General features: G+C 38.5%; 1 protein-coding gene across 2 annotated transcripts in view; it reads left to right on the forward strand.

The window, feature by feature from the left end:
• The window catches only part of TMTC2 (transmembrane O-mannosyltransferase targeting cadherins 2), a 205,644-nt gene that overhangs the window by 174,111 nt on the left and 9,857 nt on the right, over positions 1 to 21,676 (forward strand). For both annotated transcript variants that reach the window (XM_020777798.3, XM_073000306.2), the window contains 3 exons: positions 2,637 to 2,718; positions 7,640 to 7,754; positions 10,158 to 10,221. In XM_020777798.3, coding sequence (XP_020633457.3) covers positions 2,637 to 2,718; positions 7,640 to 7,754; positions 10,158 to 10,221 — 261 coding nt within the window. The remainder of the gene's footprint in view (positions 1 to 2,636; positions 2,719 to 7,639; positions 7,755 to 10,157; positions 10,222 to 21,676) is intronic.

Below are 21,676 nucleotides of genomic sequence, written 5' to 3' on the forward strand. Positions count from 1 at the left end.
TTGCTTTCGGTTTCATGGAGATAATTCTGTAGGCTGAAGCTTAACAGGCAAGGAAGTAATTGAGTGAATTGCTACCTTTCTCTAGAAGCAGAAATCTGAGTGTGTAATGAGACATGAGATAATTAGCTGGCTAAGACTAATAGCGTTCGTTTGTTTCAGGATAATGACACAAAAGATGTAAATGTTAATTCGGTCAGCATTTGCAGTGTGTTCCAGTCTCAGTCTGCAATTTAGGAGACCTGCAGAATTGCAAAAGGAAACTTGCCAGATGAGGGGGATAGCATTTCATGCCCTGCTCTGTTTTTTAATTTATTGTGTTTATCCTATAATCCCAATTATCCTTATGGTTCTGCCAGGAGGCATTCATTCTTCTTTCCACTTATCGCTGTCTTCCTTCTTCTGAACATTATTTAAATGTTTGCTTTATTTCACTCACTGTATCCTCATTTAGTTCAAGTGTAAATGAGCCTTGGTAGATAAGCTCAAGATGTAACTCCAAACTTGGGTAAAGCCAACTATTTGCAAGCAAGTATTTAATGTGGATATTCCCTTCTAGCTATAAATTGCGAAGCTCCAATTTGTTCCCTTGTGCCATCTGATTTAGGATTGCACGCCTTCTGGTTACTTGACACTAAATCCTATATGAATCCTATATGACACTAAATCAACTCAAAACTGCGGGTTTGGAGAGGGCTCATAAAGGAGCATCATAAGCAGTGCATTCCTGCGAAAGTTACGGCCTCAAATGATCTTGTTATTAATATATTCGCGAAGGCTTTCACGGCCGGGATCTAATGGTTGTTGTGGGTTTTTCGGGCTCTTTGGCCGTGTTCAGAAGGTTGTTTTTCCTAACGTTTCGCCATTCTCTGTGGCCGGCATCTTCAGAGGAGAGCACACTCTGTGCTCCGGTGTAGTTGGCTTTGGATCTTGTTATTCTCATATGTTTGAAACAGTTACCTGGGGAAGGGATTTTAATAGATTTATTACTTATTTATCAAAAAATACTTCTCACTTCTGAGCCCAGGAGGGACCAAAAACTGATACAAAGCAACAAAAAGTTACAAATACTATTTGTAAACAGATTAAAAACAATGTTCACAGACCATTTTTAAAAAGGGACTTCAAAAGCCAGCATTCTTTAAAAGCAGATTGAGGATAAGACTGAGCCAGTTCTAAAGCCACTTTTAAAAATTAGAAGCCATGAAAATAATACAGGGTTGGCTTCTTACTGGCAGGGATGGAGCCTTTCCATTGTGGTTGGAGCCCGCCTGTCTGCCTTCCCTTAGGACAGACTTCCACCATTGCGGTGGTGCTACAGAGGAAGCGGCTGTCTTGTCTACCCGCCACCAGAGCTCGTTATTTTTATGCTGTTTTTTCCCCTTCCTACTGCTTTTAATTCTTTTGTGTTTTAATGTTACAATTCAACATTCAAGGCATTCAAGAAAAAAAAATTGGACAACCATCTGTCAGATTTGCTTTGATTTGGATTCCTGCTTTGAGTTGGTCTTGATGGTCCTTCCAATTCCATTATTCTATGATTGTATGATTCTGCTTTCATATAACTGTTTGTGTTCCTCTTTGTACCTATTTCTGTTGTTGTTGTTTATTTTAACCTTGAGTTTGTTCTTCCTTGTCAAGTCCTGAGAGGCAAACTGTATAATAAATTCAGAAAATGGTTTTGGTTCAAGAAACTATCAGTACTGAGGATTTTTCATTTTACGCTGTGTGAAAACAAAAAAGGACAGTATTATCTTCACTTACAATGCACATGTGGGGGACCACAGAACTGATTGTCGCTGTGTGATAAGATCTGATCATATGCCTGGTCTCACTTTTGGTTGTAATACCTGACAGAATTGAACCTCTCCACTTTTACAATTTCCCTTGTGCACATAGTAACCTGACACCTTAAGAACTAGTAGCCAGATTCCTGTTTTAATTTATGCATGCATAAATTAGGTTGCTTAGCTCATTGCAGCAAATGTCCACTAACTAACAGGGCACTGTTCTCAATATGAGGTTTGCACCCACTTGTGCACCAGGAGCATTTCCAGAAGCAAGACTGGTACTGCATTAGTTAGCAGGAATTTGCCATGGTGAGCCATGCAGTTTAACATGCACATGCATAAATCGCAAGCATGATGGCCTAAGTTACATGATGGCCTAAGCTTTCTTGGACATTCTTCCTGAAAGGTTATGCTTTTATAAGTCTTAAAAACCTTTAAGGTGTAACAAAACTCTGTTTTTACTGCAGTAGACTGACATTACCCCTGTTGGAAGCGTGAAAACAATTAACCGAGAAACAACATAAATAACATGGAATCGCTTGCCTTGCCTCTACACTGATAAGCCATGTGAATTTGGGACATTAAAACAGCACACAATTTTGGAACTGCCCACAAGAACTTTATGCACAGCCTTGAAGAAGATGATTTATCATTGCTATTTGTTATTTTGTTTTTGTTTTATATTTTTAATGGTTGATTAAAGGTGTCTTTTTCAATAAAATACAGAACATTTCCCCCAAGTGTGGGCCCTTCCTTTGGCTCTTTATACATTAGTTTAAGTAAGGGAAAGTGGAATGATTCATTATCCAATAATCCATCTGTCTATTCCCCCCCTGCTTTTTTTTGAAGGGTCGTAAAAGTGAGGCAGAGAAATATTTCTTAAAGGCAATTCAGCTGGATCCAACAAAAGGGAACTGCTACATGCATTATGGTAAGTTTTCAGTATGTAATTTACGTATTCTACTTTATTTACCTCTCTGAGTGACAAGGACAAGAAAACTGCTACTAGCAAGATACGAGAGAGAGAGAGAGAGAGAGAGAGAGAGAGAGACTATACTAGTTAAACTATCCTTCCAAGATACAACCTGCACTTCACTGCATGGGCTGGCTTCACTGTAAGAAAAGCTATGATTTTTCACTCTGTGTAGGATGGTACCAACGAGGAGATTCAATAAGCTTCACAGAAAAAAAAATCAGCAGGTCCCCTTTCTTTGCCGATTACATAGCAAAGTATAATAAATCCAGTTTAGTCATTTTAACTTGTCGTGAGAATTCAAGTTTGATTTTATCTAAGAGCAGTTTGTCTTTCTGGCATCTGTAAAGTATTACAAGTGAATATCATGATTCCACAGTGCCCAATTCCACCATTCCTTGTTTTTGAGTAAGTGAATCTGAAGTATAACAAAATACGGAATTCTGGACTGAACTAAGATTCCATTGGTGTACAGCCCACGCTGCTGCAAAACAGTCCTCCTTCCTCAACTAGCTGAGTAGGCCTCAGGGGTGGTGATCAAGTGCCATTAGCTTGTTGTGCCAAGGCCAGTTTACCAGGAGAAACGTAGAACTTCATTTCCTCCAGGACGAGCATGGGTCTGTCCAAGGTTGTATCTTGCTTCACTCATGTAGAGGAGATCTCTGTAGACCTGTTGCCATGGTCAGATTGCTACTTGGTGGGATGTAGACTCATTAGAATTTGTAGTCTCTGCAGGTGTGGGGGCCCGTTAAGATGGTCAACCTCAGGAGGCAGATGGATCCAAATGATTTACTGATGGCTTCCAATGACTCTAGAGCAGTGGTGTCGAACTGTGGCCCTCCAGATGTTCTTGGCCTTCAACTCCCAGAAATCCTGGCCAGCAGAGGTGGTGGTGAAGGCTTCTGGGAGTTGAAGTCCAAGAACATCTGGAGGGCCACAGTTCGACACCACTGCTCTAGAGGGTACAAGGAGATGTTCTGAGCTCTCAAATTAAAAAACAAAAATAACCCGGGGGTGCTCATGTTGACCGTGCCTGCTGTAGATTGACTGGCAATGGCTCTGAAGGATTTCAGGAGTCTCTCGCCATCCTACCTGTCAGTAATTGGATCAGGAACATTTTGCATTCAAAATTTGTGAAGTTGCAGCCCTTATCATCTGACTGCCCAATAAGGAACAGCATAAAAAGCCTCAAAAGATGGAGCCAGTGAAAGATTTTGAAAATATACTGATAGTGCAGAGATGACAGTGGAATGGAAGCCCGTGGAAAGCAAAATAAATAAATAACATAGAAGTTGAGAGGGGGTGGGAACAAAAAAATGTTTGCATTGCTAAAAGATACATTAGCTGTATTTGGATGCCATGAAAAAATGCAGTTTATCATGGCAGGGATAAATCTTAGGTCCACCTCTCTCATCCCTGTGGCTCACACAGGCTTTGCTTTTCCTCCTCCAAAATGCTGTGAGAAATAAAAAATGATTGGATTGATTTTTGATGAACTGTAGTCTGTAATGTTGTCTTCTTGATAAAAATAAAAATAAAAACAACTTCAAACCATGGATTATGGACCTTACATTTTGATAAACCATAATTAGCATTCAGGCAGCACACTGTCTTGTGCATGTTAGATGCTGGGGAAGGAACCTTTGGCCCAAACTCTCACAGATAGTTGTAGAGGTGAGGCCAAGTCCACTTTAACTGTTTCATATCTAGCAAAGCACAGCCAGGCCTAGTGAAGCAGAATCATAGCATGGGAGAGAACTGTCAAGAATCTGCATACTTCAGAGGATTCCAGACTGAATTGGGAATACCCATTAAATCAATGAGATTGCCATAAGTGTTGACTTAATATTCAGCAATTTGATTTAATTGATGTACTCCAGTTGGGATTTGCAGTTGGATTTAGGCCTATGACTGCAGTATTCCCTGTTAGGAAACTTGCAGGACCAGAACATTCAGAGGCTTCATTTCCACTGGATACTCACTGTAGCTCTTAAAGGGCCTGTGACTATTACTGTAATTTCATGCTCCTTTGGACGTCAACTTGTGGGAAGGGCTACATCCTCAGGAGTAGAAAGAATTCAAAAGGTTTCTGAGAATTCTCTGAAGCAGAACGTTAGTGACACATCAGACTCTTGAGTCCTCCTTGGGATGCTGCTGAGTTTCTGAGCATACCATACTAAGCTGCAGTTAAGAAAGAAAGAAAGGGAGTTTCATGTCTCTACACAGCTCTTCTGGAAGAAGAAAGGGGAGTGTGTCCACCTTGGGGAGACTACGTTCCTACGCATCACAGTGCACATCCAGGCAAAATATAAGTTTCTTCAGGGCATTCTCTATGTAATATAGAGTACAGAACATATACATTACTTTTACTTTTACTTACTTTTACTTTTATTAGATTTTTACCCCGCCCCCTAGACAAAGTCTACATGTACAGAATGTCTTCCAATCAAATGTATTGATTAGATGTAATGTATGTCTTGTAACCAACCTTAAACCTTCCTTTTTGCTGTTCTTCCTCAATGCAAGCTAGCAAAATGTAGGAATAGTTTGACTCTATATTAATTATCATTAGCAAAGGGGTGTCTGACATTTCATCTCGGTTCCTCATGAAGCTGCTTTAGCAAGTTGTCACTTATGCAGTTCTTGCCCTTACACATCCATACTTCTATTCCTAGGAATTCTATGCATATTACTTGTGTAAATCTCAAACTCTTGGCACATGAAGTGGTGATAAGACTGATGCCAATAGCCCTAGCAATAGTGCAACTCATTGAGAAACCAAGAACTGATGTTTACAACTTAGAATTCATCAAGGCAGTATGCATTATACATTTTATATGTAAATTTGTGTTAGAACATCTTCTCATCATATTTTTGTAATTGTCAATTTGCCATTCTTTCCTTTGTATCACTTTGTAGAGACATAGAAATGACTTGTAAATATAGTGTTGTTACCAAAAGACATGAATTTTGTCTTGTGCTCCACATTTTGAATAAATAAAACTACAGACAAACCAGGTTAAATACAGGAAAAATCAGAATTACACAAGAAGTGCCATTCATTTCCCTAAAATGTAGCAAAAAATTAAAAATAGAGGCAGTCTAGGCCTGTGCCAATTCACTTATGGCAACATGCAAAAATTTCCTGTGATATGAAATATTCTGATCAAATGAGAAAGTAAAAGTCATGTAACACAAGCCTACTTTTTATTTTTTATTTTTCTGTGTGTCCAACTACACTTCCTAATAGTTCACATGTTTAGTGTTGGACATGGCTCAGATTGGAAAAAAACTATGCTGTGTTGCACAAGAAATAACTGTGTGATGTCTTAAAGTAGGATCAAGTTAGGCAAGAATGTTTTCAAAAATCAAACCAATGTGTATAGAAAAATAATTCATTTTTATTATAATAGGCATAAAACAACAAATATGTTCTGTGAAATAACATGCCTTTTATGAATAAGCACTGAGACTTTAAGTTAATTTCCTCTGAATAATACATTTTTATAATAATTGTAAATCACTTAATGATTCTGTTATAATAAATTTGATTATTCACATTAAATTACTGTAATTATGCACTTACTTGATGCAATTTACAACAGATTGTGTCATGCACTGTTCTTTGTAGCTGAACCTGCAGAGTTTTTGTTGGTTAATATTTTTTATTTTTGTTCCTAGTTCAGTCTGGTTAATGTAGCATGCAGTTAATAATTCATATGTATCAGTCTATTATTGTAAGTAGAACTGGATCATAGAGATCCTGGAGTGCTGGAAGTATTTTTTTTTTTTGCATTAACATTTTCCCTCCTTATTTTTACTGCTTCAAAGTACAGTACTTCAAATAAATAGTCACTACTGGGAATAATCATTGGCTATGCTCTGAAGTAACTTGTCAACAAATATTAGTGTTTTGTTCTGTTATTCCAAGACTTGCCTTTTGTTTCATGGTCAATTAACAATTAAGGATTGCACCCAACTGTGCCTGTCCTCCATTTTTGGAAATCTCTTTGCTCTTCCAGAAGCATTCTTGAGGAGAAGTGAGGGGGGGGTATCTTTACAAATATCCTATTTCTTTGGTAATCCACCACACCTGCTGCTCCAGAATGTCTCCATTACAGCATTTTTGAGCTGGCAGTGAGGGGAGAAGACAAAGAAGGGAGAAAGGAATGTGGGGGGAAAGCATCATGTCTTCCACTTGATCAGAGAGCTTTTTCAGGAGAAGAGATTCACAATTGGATCCAACTCTAAAGCTGTTTTCATTTTTTCACAATAATCTTTGCATATCATAGATATGGTGTTACTGTAGGGTCTATCATCCATAAACAGGCTCTAGTTTGTTTGCATCAGACTACTGATTAGATCTTTGTGCTGACATCTCCACAAATTGCAGAACAAAAAACATCTGATGCTTTATTTATTTATACAGCAAACAGTGTGTGTTTCATTCAAATTGTTACATTTGCTTCCAGCTAAAGAACAGAGGTAGTATGCAGAGGGGAAGAGTGGGAGATTTCTTCTGCCGCCCTCTAAGACATAGACCTGTTTCAAAAGACTCTGTTAAATTCCCTGCACTTTACTGGTCAATGTAATTAGCCCTTAAAAGTTATAAACTTTTCCCCAGGTTGAACAATCTTTTAATTTCTGATCATCATTATTGATGAACTCTGCTACTATAGCAGCCCAAAACGTTTTGATGCCTGAAGTGAACAGTAAAATATCATCCACCATTCTAAGTACAGAAGCCAGCAAGACAAATCAGTCTAAGGCAAATCAGTCCAACACACACAGCCTTTTGCTCATTTTTTTATAATCCCAGGGAAAAGGATCCTGTCCTTTTCAAGCTTATAAGCTCATACCAGTCCTCCATGTATTTCAGGCCAATTTCTTCTGGAAGAATCTCGTCTGATAGAAGCAGCAGAGATGGCAAAGAAAGCAGCTGAGCTGGATAACACAGAATTTGACGTTGTGTTCAATGCAGCGCATATGCTAAGGTCAGTGTTTTTTCTTTGTTAATTTTTTAAAACTTCTTTATTGATCTGTATTCTTTTATGTAAAATGGCATGCTAATATTTGTTTCCCAAAAGAATGACTGCTTTCCATACAATGTCAGGTAGGTTGTTTTCATGTAAAGATAATATTCCTTTTGCATTCTTTGTTTAGCTCAAAAATACTGTGCTATTTCACTGGCCGGTAACAGTATTAGTACTAAATAAAGTCAGTACCAAGAGGGGCTTATAACGAGATGCCAGGGTCCTGGGCCACATCAAGTTTAAAAACTGTCAAGTGGGCGTTGGAAGTATGGATAGCTGACAGGCCAGTGATTTGTACAGAAAATAATCTAAAGTGGTCTGCATAGGTAAAGGAACAACAAGTTGCTGAGGTTGACAAACCCACTCTAGACCAGTAGTTTGCAGAGCTCCCCTGTATCTAATGGTTCCTTATTCAAGTGGACTAAGACTCTCGTCTCTTACCATCATCTGCCCTTGGCCTCAGTAAGGCTACTCAGTAGCATTACCTGAGAACTGCTGTAGTGCCTAAGTCAGGGGTGTCCAACCTTTCACCTTCCCTGGGCCGCACATACATTTGGTTCGGGCCACATGGGGGGCCAGCCCTAGCCGTCCTCCGCAGCCCCATTCCAAGTGCGCTTACCGGCAGATGCGATCTCAGATAGCAGAGGCTGCCAGCTTCGACTCCGGCGGCTTTATGGGGCCGGGAGGGGGTCCACCTATTGACGGGGACAGTGCAATGCAGTCATGCAGCCCCCCTGTCCCCTCCCCTCCCACTACTTCCTTCCTTCCCTCTCTCCCCCTCTACTGTTGTGACATGCCCTGGCCACATTCCAGCCGCAAGTGCCGGCAGTGTAACTTGAAACTTTGGAATTTCTTTAAAAATAAAAAATTGTACTGGGCCGCATTACGAACTGACCTGGGCCGCATGCGGCCCTTGGGCCGCAGGTTGGACAAGCCTGGCCTAAGTGATTAAGGTGACCTTGACTGAAAAATCATTTGCGACATTCCAAACAACACCTTGGACATAATTTTAGTGTCCCTTTCTTTTGCGCTCTTGTTTGGTGTCCTTCACGTGTAAAATGCTGACAATAAGTGAATATCATGCTTCCTGTCTTTATTACTACCAATGATGGTCACATTTTTGTTAACATGGTTCACCTTGCAAAGATGAGTAGTGTCCAGGACTGGGGAACTCCATTGGCTCCTTTTAAATCTGAAAGAAGCCTTTCACTGCATGGCTGCTACCTTGCCACCGAAATTGTGGGCATGCCACCAAAATTGCTGCTGCACTGGCAACAGAAATCTCCCACCCATTCCTTTCCGTTTTTAAAAAACAAAGTATATTGTGAATATTTGCCTCCTTTTTAAGCACTATAATGCTTCATGGTGCAGGTTGAAAATCTCCTATGAGACCTAGAGTAGACCTACAAGAAGCAGTGGGATAATTATGACTAAATTAGGTCCAATTGATTTTACTGGATTTTAATGGAATTCTAGCTATAACTAAATCTGATTTCCAACCCTATGGCCAGAAACCCATTGGTGTAAGTTGCTGCAGGTAATTATGACTACCTGATGAGTTGCTAGGGTATGTCTTAGTCATGCCTGATTGCTCATCCATGATGTGCCCTAGCACCTCAAAACCAATGGATTCTGTTTGTGAAGATAAACAAAAATCCCTTTCATTTCAATGCATTGCAAAAAGATTGCTTGAGAATTTGCTGCATCTTACAATTATTCAGTTAGTTGATCTGTTTCCTCTTTCTTGACCATCATCAAGTTTTAGGGTTCTTTGTGAGATAGTGTGAGTTTTACAGCATATTGCTGGGGGGAAAGCAAGATTTTTTTTTTCAATGAAATATGTGAAATCAGTGTTTTTAAGCAACTTCCAATCATTGTGATGAATAAATGGAGAAATTCAACATGAACTAGCTTATGAGAATTTTTTGAGCTCACCGTAATCTGTCATTAGAATCAGGAAGCATCTCTGGCTTGTGTGAAAAATATGTCCATTTTAAAAGATACTTTTAATAATAAGATTTAGGGTCTTCTGGGAGTCATAAGAAATATCAGGTCTGATTGGAAAGAGAGCTAGGGACACAGAGGAAGGGATCAGAATTTGCATATCTCTTTGTAGGCTACTTGGAATGTTCTGAATAATCTAACTTTTGTCATTCAAAAGAGGTGCTAAAGAGTGGATCAGCGTGTGGCTTGAGCATACCGGAATAGTCTTGAATTCAAGCCCTCCTAGTCACTAGTCCTTTTTTTTTCATAATTATCATAATTCAGAAAAGCAAATACCCTTTAATTTTTTCATCTGCATAATTTTGAATTGTCAATGCGAATTCCACTAAACTTGCCTTTCCCCCACTTCTGTTCCAAAAGACAAGCTAGCCTCAATGAAGCAGCTGAGAAGTACTACAAAAGGGCAGCTGACCTGAGACCCAATGTAAGTGTTTTCTTTTGGAGTGCAATGATAATTGTACAGGAATGTGTGGTATTCTGAGAAGGTTTTAATATCTACAATGTTTGATCTGTGAACATGGGTTGCAACAGTTCATGTTATAAACAGTTGCAGACTTTTGAACTTTGGCAAAACTGTACCTGTGCAGCAGACACACAGAGACTTACAGAGCAGAAATAGTTACCAGTCTTCTTAGAGTACACTACACTTTCTCATTAGCCGGCACTTAATAGTCTCAATAACTCACTCTGAGATATTGGTAAGAGAAGGAATAAAAGGTTTCCTTTACTCACAGTTCTGAACAGATCAAAAACAGCTTATTATACAAAAATTATAGTAATAGGTCTCAAGAGACTCACTGCAGACTGCATTCAGACATAACTGCACACTAACTACAAACTGCATACTGAGTGCAGCAGTCTAAAAGAGAGAGGAAAAGAGACTTAAGTAGAGAGGTATGACTCTCTTGAAAATCCAAGGCAGGGAAGGAACTGTTGGTTACTGGCGCATTAATTGACAAGACACCCCAGCCTAGAAAAATCCCTGCCAGCCAAACCTAATGAAAGCAGCATATGTGGTTGAAATATCTGCAACATTAACATGCTGATGAAACCTGTATTCTCTTTTTATAAACCTATGTGTCTTACTGCAGAAGTAAGGCTACATAAAGTGTGCTGCTTAAGCAGTGGCATTCACCACTTGAAGAACAAGGACAAAGGGAATGATTCATCTTTCAGAACGAATGAACTCCACAAAATGGAGGATGGTCTTATTATGGTCCATTTATCTGTTAGTATTTCTTGAATGCCCTTAGTGTTCCCTGAATCTAAACCTCCCAGATAGTATCAAGCAATTTGTTTTGATGGAAATATTGCTGGAAGGATAACAAGAGATGAAGAGAAAATTCATGGTGTGAAAAGATCTTTTAAAAAAACAACATTCCAACAATAGGGTATTGCTGGTCTACAATGTTGCTATTCACACATTCAAGCAAATCTTTCTCACCTACTGGTTAAAGTGGGGAGGGGTGTGTGGAAAGATGAAAATGTCTTTTCTTCCCAGCTTACTTACTACAGTAGTGCAAGAAATGTTTGGAACTTGTATAGGTTGTTAAATATTACAGATTGTACCTAAAGTTACTTTATTTTTTATATTTCATTGTTCAAGTAAGTTGTTCTAAATCTAAATGTGTTTTGTGAATGAAACATATTTTTAATGCATTTGTCATATTAATAGCTATGATTGGCAGCTATGACTGTATTATGTGCATGACTGGGTGCAGATATTTGTTATGTTTACATGGTGCAGGTCCATTCTGAATAATGTTTCAATGACCTCCAAATGGATATACATAGTCATTGATGAAAATCCTATTGCATAAGCAAAGTTACGAGTTTCAGTCTATGCCTCACTGCTCAGTAAGGATCTCCACTACAATTCTTGGAAGCATAAGGCAAAATGTTTTTAAATTTCCCCCTTGAAATGAACATGCACTGAAGCTGATGTTTTGGTATCTCCAAATTCCAATCCTCACTGAAGCTTTTCAGAGCAAAACGTGGAGATTCAGCTCATTCATTGCAGCTTTTAGCTAATAGAATCTTATAGTTTGAACAATTATCCATAAAAAATATTAATTCTCTGTGATTGTATCTCCAAACCAAACTTATTGAGGAATTTCAAGTACTTAGTCAGTGGTATTCCTCAAAGCATTCATCTCTTGAGGGGTTATCATTAGTACTGCTGTGTTCAAAAACCAGGTTTATTAAACACTTTAAAAGTGCAGGTTTGGCTAGTTTTGTGGTATGGAAATTGAATTCTCTTTCTTCCAATAACATTTTCAAAAGCATGATTTGTACTTTCAAATTAAATCCTGCCTGTGTTAGAAAGCACAGTATTTCAGTAAAGATGCAGCATTTCGGATCAGTATTTTAATGTTTGAAAGAAAGACTTTATACCCAAACAACACACATTTGCCTCAAGAGAAGGCTGCTGAAGTTATCCCCATATCTGCTCTTTAAAAAGGAGGACACTTTGAAGTCTAGCTTCTGGAATATTAAATAAAAGCTCACCAGCTCATGGGTTGTTGTTTTTTTATCCCACAACTTTCATGCATTCCTTATGAAGATTCCATGACCTGCAAGCCTTGACCTTCATGGTCTTCTGTTGGCCTTGCTTATGCACTATAGTTATTTGACAGCTTTAAGCCCTATATATTCAGCACCTTGTCAAATACAGCTGTTTCTACTCTACCACTTCAGAAAGCTTTGATTAAATGTTTTAGTGTAACAACAAACCCCTGCATTCAAACACCCGCAACTGGGATGGAGTTAGAGGCCTGGGTGTACCTTTAGGCAAAACAAATGTGGCCTTTCCTTCAGAGCTTTCTTGGAAGAGAGAAAATATGTGCAGCCTGAAGCTTCCAGTATCTAAATGACCAGTGTACCTTCAGTGCATTGTAATGATTGTTCAGAAATCTGAGCAGTAAAACACTCAAGCTACAGTGCACTAACAAAAATTATCTGCCATATATGGAATTGTTCAACAATGAAAATTGACTTTCTTCCCAGCCTTCTGGAAAATATTACTAGTACAGTATATTATGCTATTTTAATAACCTTTTAATCAGAAATGCAATCTAGTGCCTCCTAATGATGAACATCATGTGTAAAGAGCAGTAACTCAATGGCAGAGCATGTGCTTTTAATACATCAAGTCCCAGGTTCATTTGCCAGCTACTGTCCTTTGTAGTGTTGGGAAAGATCCCTGCTTGAAACCTTGCCAGATAGTGGAGACAGTATTAACCTAGATGGACAAGTGGTATAACTGAGTGTAACTTGCCATCCTGTGTTCCTGTGCTGTCTATGTAAACAATGATACATTCTCTTTCATGACCAGTCTAAATAACTGAAAAGTATGTTCTTCTGAGCTGCCATCCTTTAAAATGTGAGAATGCCATGAAGATAAATAGTCCCCATGAAAATTTAGATACAACAGTTTGTAAAGGAACCCCTTGTGGTGGTATCAAAGTGGGAGACAGAGGTTCAAATCCCCACATAACCTTGAACCAATTATCTCCCATCTTGGTATGCCATGTAGTTTATTGTGAGGTTAAAAATGGGAGCAAGGCAAAATGAAATGAAACCATGTATGCTGTTTTATAGAAGAAAGGCAAAATATAAATATAGGTGCCTAGGATAAAGAGGACATAGAACTATGTCTCTTATGGTTCTGCCATAAGAGATATCAAATTGACAAGCACAATGCCATGTGTTGCATTTGAATTTGGTGTGTTTTGTACACAAAACTGGTTAAAATTAACTTATTCTTGGCCTTCTCCTTTCTGCATGGGATGAGTTCACTTTTGTCTGCATGTAGCTATGTGGGTATAAGATTGTAATTTTTTAAGAAAACTACAGTATCAAAGTAATGCATATTTACTCCAGAAATTCCCTTCACATTTTGACTTTGTGCGGCTTAAGTACAAGTAATGCTTGGTTTAATCATATGACACATAACACCTAGTGCTTGTTCTCTTTATTACCAAAACAGATGCAGTATTTTTTTAAATTAGTTTGTTTGTTTGTTTTGTATAAGAGCTATAGTATGTGAAAGCTTTTACTGTAGGAAAGGGTAAGTCCTCTTACCTGGTGACACTTGTGTAACACCAATGGCATAATTTTTGAAAGTGAATTGCATTAAGTTCACTGTAGATGTTATCTCTTGCATACTGAGTTGTGTGACTCAGTATACAAATGAGTATACAACAGTATACAACAGTGATTTTTCAACATGGGGCGATTTGCCTCCAAAAGTTGCACTGTTTTCGTAACTACACATGAAGATTTAGGCCAAGATTTGTTTAATAGATATATGACAGAGGTTTATCAGATTTTAAAATATTGGGGCGAGGATAGAAAGACCTTTTGTTTCAGTCTCTCATAATACTAGAATTCAGAGTCAATCAGTAAAATTGATTGGCAGGAGATTCAAGGCATACAAACAAAAGAAAATGCTTATTCACACAATTTATTATTAACCATTCATAGCAATTTCATTCTGGTTTAACTGCCATTAATTCATCCTATAGAATCCTGGGGTCAGCAGTTTGGTGATGTGCTGTAGATAAGCATGGAGACTAGAGCCCATCGCTGTGTCAGTGAAGTCCATATGTCTCATCAGCTTACAACACTCAGGAATCTGTAGAATGGAGCCATGGGGGATAAAGTAAAATCAAATGGTTATGACTGTATAGATTAGATACATACTAAATGCATACCATAGGAAATCCACAAACATGCCTGGTATTACTTTAGGAGATTAATGCCACAAAATCCCATAGTGATAGAGGCTCCATAATGATCAGAAGCTCAGATGGTTTTCAAAAAGGGATTAGAGACATTCATGGAGGGCAGATCTGTCCATGGTGGTGCTATGAGGCTTTCAGGTAATATGCCACCAAATGAAAATACAACATTAGGAGAGGACTGCCAAATTTTTAATCACTGGTCTTGTCCTTCTTGGAGACAGCCAGCTAACTACCTTTGGCCTCTTACCTTTTTTATGACATGAAGAGGAGAATGAATCTGATGAATACTTGGAAGTACGTATAGTCATATCTCTCTGCTGTGAGGCTGGATATTTAAGAAGTGGTTTTCTCAGTTCTGCTTGCCCAGTGAGTTGAGCAGAGATTTGAACCCAAGTCTTCTGAGTCCTAGGTCATCACTCTACCCACTACAACACATAGCTAAAGGGATGGTAGGATGCAATAATTTTAAAATAAAGTGACTATGCAAGAATGTTTGATTAGGAATTGTATGTTGAATGGGGAACAGAATAACTGTTTTTTCCATTTAATTTCTGTGAGTTATAAGCCTACCACAACTTCACAGTGGGCACAGAACTGCCTACATTGTTTTCTCTCTGGAGTCATTGTCCATGCCTTTTGAATGAACCTCTTGATTTAATCGAAATAAAGTGCAGTGAAATATAGAATTCACAGCAGTGTGTTCACATTTCAAACATTAAACCATCTGAACTCAGTTAAAAGGAATTCAGCAAAATTTTCAAACCCTAAAATTATTTAAAGAAAACAGTTCCATTAATATATTAGTCAATCAGGAGGGATGATCAAGGGTTTTCATTTACACAAGCCCAGATAACATGCTTGTTTACTAGTGTAATTTAGGATAAGATTGTTTTTTTTCCCCCCTTTTTAAGCCTTCTGAAATGTGGAGAGTTTTTAGCTTCAAAAAAGAGCAGATAGACTGTAGTAAACTAACAACATGACCCTCTGCATGTCTGCTTTAAAAGCTTATTGAAATGCCTAGATAATGCATGTAATTGCTTTGATCATTTAGAATACAGACCCTGATGGGGGATGAAACAAATCAAGGAGCATTTTTGGTCATTCCCTCTCATGTTCTCTGGGATTCATGGTCCAAATCATTTTTTTGCCCAAAGCATGGGAATGCACTATGTGAGCTGCTTCTACTCTCAAGTCCATCTCTTATTATCAGCAAATGTGGAGATGAACGAGTTTCTAGGTTGTATCATTTCAAATAGTAGGTTGTTCCATGATGGCAACACCTTACATGCAAAAGCTGAACTGCACTGGTGACTGGCCAGTGAAGACAGACAGAACACCCAGGCATTGAGGAATGAGGGCTAAGTATGGTACAGACACTTTGTCGCACAGGTACAAATCATGTCCCCCTGAAGGCTGGGACTTAGATTTCCAACCCTAGGAATAATGGACATAAAGGGCTACAGGATGAGAGGCAAAACAGAGGAGACTTGTTTTGTTAATGGAATGGAATAAATGGGCACAACCTTCCTTCCTTCCTTCCTTCCTTCCTTCCTTCCTTCCTTCCTTCTTTATTTATTTATTTCTTGATTTCTTGATTTCTTGATTTATTTATATATATCCCGCCTATCTGGTCAATTACGACCAATCTAGGTGGCTTAACCTTAATGCACATCTGTGTAGCAGAGAGCAAGTATCCAATAACTGTGGGTGAACAACCACCTGGCTAATTTCATCACACCTGCTGAGGTATCAACAGAATGGTGGGATCAGGAATGTCATCTTGGTGTGAATCGATGAATGGTTCCCTTGAGCCATCTGGAAGAGAGGTTGACACGTCAGTTCCCTGCGTGATGTAGGTACCTGAGGTATCCCATTCACTGAAATGCTATTCCAGTGAACGGAAGAGCATTCAGCCATGGGATCTCCCACCTTTACTCTGAGTGGAAAGAGTATTTCCTCATTTGGAATTTTTTTCCTATACGTATATTTTTTTAAATCTTAGATTTCTTATGCTTCATTTATGGAAAAAATGTGTACATTTTGGGAAGTTTCTCTATACAGTATATACATGTATTAAAAAGCAGATCTAATCACATTTTCACCCAACTCTTTTCCTCTCCTTTTATTTGAGAGATATTGATCCTGGAAAATTACTGTCTTATTATTATCCATTCAAGTATCCATTGCCAGCTTTTCCACCGGCTTTTCCTGACAGTTAGAGGCCAGGCTATAAGTCACTGCTTTTCTTTTGTGTTGCTGCTCTTGCTTCAGATGTGAAACAGTTAAGTTTTTGTATTGCTGTGCATCAACAATTTTTCATAACAGATCCCACTGCTTTAGTATTAGGCAGCTGGCCAAATTAAAAAATAATTACTACATTAAACAGAGCAAGGGCACATGAAAAACGGGCTGCTATTGAAAACATAATTGGAAAGCCACATGCAGATACTGCAAGTCTCACCATGTGTTCTTATTACATGGAGAAGAAATTAGTTACTGGTTCAAAAAAGCTCCACCTATGTACTATAATTGCATATAAAATATACAGACTTCAAATGGCATTGAAAAGTTCCAGTGTTGTATTTGGCAAGTATTCTGTCCAGTAGCTCTTCTGTCTGTTTTGGAAGCCTGGTTTCTGGCAAATGTAGCTGGTGTATCTGCTCAGGACTGTTGCGAATTTGCATTGCAGTTCCTGTGTAATAGTTGATTAAATGGTGCCTGTGCCAAGAAAGAAAGGCTTTTTCAGAATGTAAATTTGTTGATTAATAATCTCTTATTTCACACCTGCCAACATAGCAGTTCAAAAGCATGCAAATGGGAGTAGATGAATAGGTACCACCATGGTGGGAAGGTAACAGTGTTCTGTGTCTAGTCACGCCCGCCACGTGACCATGGAAACTGTCTTCGGACAAATGCTGGCTCTATGGCTTGGAAATGGGGATGACCAGCACCCCCTAGAGTCAGACATGACTGGACTAAACATCAAGGGGAACCTTTACCTTTACCTTATTTAACACCCACATTTAACTTCATGAAGGAACTTAGACCCTATGTACCAAAAACAATATTCAATAAGGTGGTTCTGCTGACAGAAATGCTTTCATTGGCAGAGCCCAAGTCAAAGCTCTTCTTCCTTCCCTTGGAGCCTTCACTCTCCTCTATGCATTTCCAAAACCTGATTCAGAGCACAGGGAAACCCTCCAGAGCAGAGGGGAGGGAAGAGATTTCCATTGTGCTACTGGTAATGTTGACGTAGGCCCTCTGAGAAATCACAACTAGTCAGATAAAAAAAATGTTCTCTAACAAGAATGTGAGGGAACAAACGTAAAGCACATGAGTGGCATAGCTCTCTTTAGGCCCCATGTCTCAGTCAGTTTTGACCACTGCCATATTACAAAGCTTTGTGTCTACCGCATTTCCCCTCTTAAATGCACAGGAGGAAGTAGCAACAGAATGCCCCTTGGGAAGGAATGCAGTATTTAATGCTAAGCGTGAAACCATCTTGGTAACTGATAGGAATAATTTGATAGACCAAAGTGCAGTTTGAACGCATTGGTGGCGTGTGAATGAGCCCATTCACAAACAAATATAGGCAGGGTTTGATTATGATTCCTGGCTCAGTACCTTGCTTTTTATATGGGGCACATGAAAACATTAGGCTGGCAGAAATATTATCATTACTGTACTTGAAATGTGTTTGTATATGTAGAGGCAAAATGAGACACTATACAATTGCAAATGATTATTCTGTTGCTGTGCTTAACATGTGTCTGGTTGTATTTGCAATATGGTGATTCAGTTCCATGTTGTATATCTGTGTTGCCAAGTTATATAACTGAAATCTCAAAAATCACAAATATTAAAAAGCTGCCCTTGACTTGGGCCACAGTGTTCATCCCGCCGTTAAGTAGGAAACAGCTGCTGTCTGATAAATCAAACAGATTGCTAGGTGTGAAAATGATTGAAATGTAAGTCTTGGGCATGGAAAATGCAGTTTGATTCCTCCAACCAGAAATGTAGTGATACGAATAAGCTTGCGGTTGGACAATCCTATTGAATAATTAAATGGTTTATAATTGGGGAAATACTTAGACTAGAAAGCCAGTGGAGTTAAATTATAAGCACGTTATATATATTACTTATAAATTATAAGTAATACATATGTTAGAATTTTAATTTTATGTTCCGTATTTTAAACATTATAGCTCATATGAATGTTTAGCTAGTTTTACTGTAATATTGAAATAATATTTTTAAATGTGCAGTTTCATTCACACATGGATTGAAGGAATAATTGTGGAGAGCTTTTTTTTACCATGTGTATCAAAGCTCTCATTGCGTAGCCATTGCACAAGCCACTTACCTCAGATATTCTTTAGGGATTTCCAGGCTTCCATGTATTACTTAATTGTTCTGAGTGTTGTGTTGCCAATATTTTACACAATATATAAGATATAAGTACTTTGTTCCAATGCAAGTGGCAGACATTGTGCACCAGTTAAATATATTTGAATATTAAAGGTATTTCCCCTCAGAAATGTACATACGTTCCTCAAATAAGGTTACAAAAGGAATTCAGCAGAAGAGAAGCTAAATGACTGAATTGTGCAATAATCTGAAAGTCTTGTAGCCTAAATGCTATTTTTGTATGAAGTCAGTTCTGAGATTCTTCTGTCCATTATTACACATTATGAAAATGGTGTGCCAAAGCTCTGAACAATCTAAAAAAATCTGGCAAATGCTTATTTTCTACCTTACCATGTGCTTGGGTAAGAAAAGAAAAAGTGGCTTTTCTTGCATTTTAGTATGGATGAACCTGAGTGCATTTAAACATTGATGTTACTTTTTTAAAATGGGAGAGTTAAGGAAACTGTTAGGAAGTTTCTAAGAATTAATATATTGCGCTATGTGAAGTTAGATAATTTTCTCAGTCAGCAAGGGTGCACAGAGAAGTAAGTTCCCCTTTTGGATTTTACACAAATGCAAGCTGCATGGACTTTCTTTCTTTCTTTCTTTCTTTCTTTCTTTCTTTCTTTCTTTCTTTCTTTCTTTCTTTCTTTCTTTCTTTCTTTCTTTCTTTCTTTCTTTCTTTCTTTCTTTCTTTGATCAAGCATACCCTTAAAAGCGTAGGATCATTTGCATACCTCTGACAAGATGAATATCTGTTTTATCAGTGCCACTCTCCTCATTAGTGATGGGACCAGAGGCAGGCGCCCATCTTTTTAAGAAAACTGAGTCCCAGCCATCTGGATGTTTCTTTTATCAGTAAGTAACTAGGAAGATTCAGGGAGATGGGCTCCCATTAAATCTGGAGCTCTGGTGGGGAAAAAACAGTGGTCTAGAATTTTAGCAGGATAAAAAATTGAGCTTTACTCTCTGCAACTCAGAGGACCATGCATTTTGCATACAGAAGGCACTACGTGAACTCCACAGCACCTGCAGGTAAAAAATTAGGTAGCAGTTGGCATGATAGATCTCTGTCTGAGAAGTTGTAGTCGGCAAAGCAAAATCGACAGCATTGGGCTGGTAACCTGAGCAATAAAGCCATTGATGTTGCTCCTTGTTTCCTATCCAGTGTTAAACTTGGCAGGAATAGGGTTATTGTGGGTTTTTCCAAGAGGAAATTGCAGGGGTAGGCACCCTCTCTTCCCCTAATTTTACATGCTGGTTGTGGGTGCCAGGTTTGTTCCCACTGTTAGTTTTCTCTAAGTATGTGAATAGTTGAGTCTTCAAGGCAACACAGGAACAAAGCATGAGTACAATGTGTATGGTTTTCAAAAAAGCTATGAAGTACTTGTCATGCGCAGTGTGATCAATTTTTATTCCATTTATGAATCTGTTTCAGAAGAAGTGACTGGCATAATCAGTCAAAGGTATTCTCTTTCAGAAAGTGTCAGGTATAGAACTGTGCAAAATATGTAGATATTGTATGTTTCTTGAGCATCACAAATACACTCCATTTGTTTGTTTTTCTTTGTTGTTATTTAACTCATTGAAAGGAATTTGTCCCAGAGCTATGACTGTGATATGCAGCTCAAGCCAGGACACTGTTGTGAACTTCAGAGGCTTCTCCTGTTGTGGGGTTTCCTGCTGCGCAGTTTTGGAACTTTGTCCCAGTGTTCCTGTGTCCTAATTGTTTGGTGGGTCTCAGCTCCTGCTATTAAAGCAGCATCACTGAGAGCCTCAAGGGCAATCTCCATGTCCACATCTAACTCAGAAACTAACACTTTGGGGGTTTGTCAAAAAATAAATGCCACCTCCAAAATGGTTCAGCTGTGCACAGTTCTCTTTAGCAATAAAAAAGAAGCTGTTGACATTTTGAGTGCTTTAGAAAATAGCACACTGCAGTATAGCAGTGACACCAGTAATAAAAGTTCAAGTGAAAATTCTTGCCATCACCACAGGAGGATTAAAAGGCCTGACAGCACATTATAATGTGGTCATCAGCAAGATGAATCAGGGCCACCGTGAATAGTTTTCATGCTTCGTGATGCAGTCCACAGATAAATCTTGTTCATTTTCTCTTTTATTACTTCATTGCTCTTTATCAAGCCACTGTACATGTTTTCAATTAGCAAGCTGAAATCTCCAAATAAAGATCAGTGGCTCTGTATATTTAGGAGAAGAAACTGTCTATATGATACAGTGAAAATGTTGGGTACCATGCTTCTCAGAGCATTAAATCCCATTCAGCAGCAAAGACTTTACAATTATTTGTTCTTTCGAAAGAAAACCAAAACAAATACTTGACTGAGCATACTTGATGTGGAACAATAGGACTTCAGTCAGGTGCTTTGACCTCAGAGAAATTACCAATGTCTTTGTATGCAAGTGTGTACAAATGAGGTAAACCATGCTGATTGAATCACCCAGCAAAAGTAGATCTGTTTAAAAATATATGCTTGAACTGACATTTTGTTTGTTGGAGAGGAAACAAATGGAGAAGGTGTGAGAGAGGTATAAAATGATACGCATTTTATGGTCTTTGAGTAGGTAAGGCGTACATTCACATATATAGGCCTTGCCTATAGCACCTCATTATAATCAAGGCTATGCTAGTATTAAATTTTTAACATTGGCAATCCTGATGGACCTTTTATCATTGTTCTTGTATATTGTATCCTCCATGGGGAA

Source organism: Pogona vitticeps, chromosome 5 (assembly GCF_051106095.1).
Source record: "Pogona vitticeps strain Pit_001003342236 chromosome 5, PviZW2.1, whole genome shotgun sequence".
Lineage (NCBI taxonomy): Eukaryota > Metazoa > Chordata > Lepidosauria > Squamata > Agamidae > Pogona > Pogona vitticeps.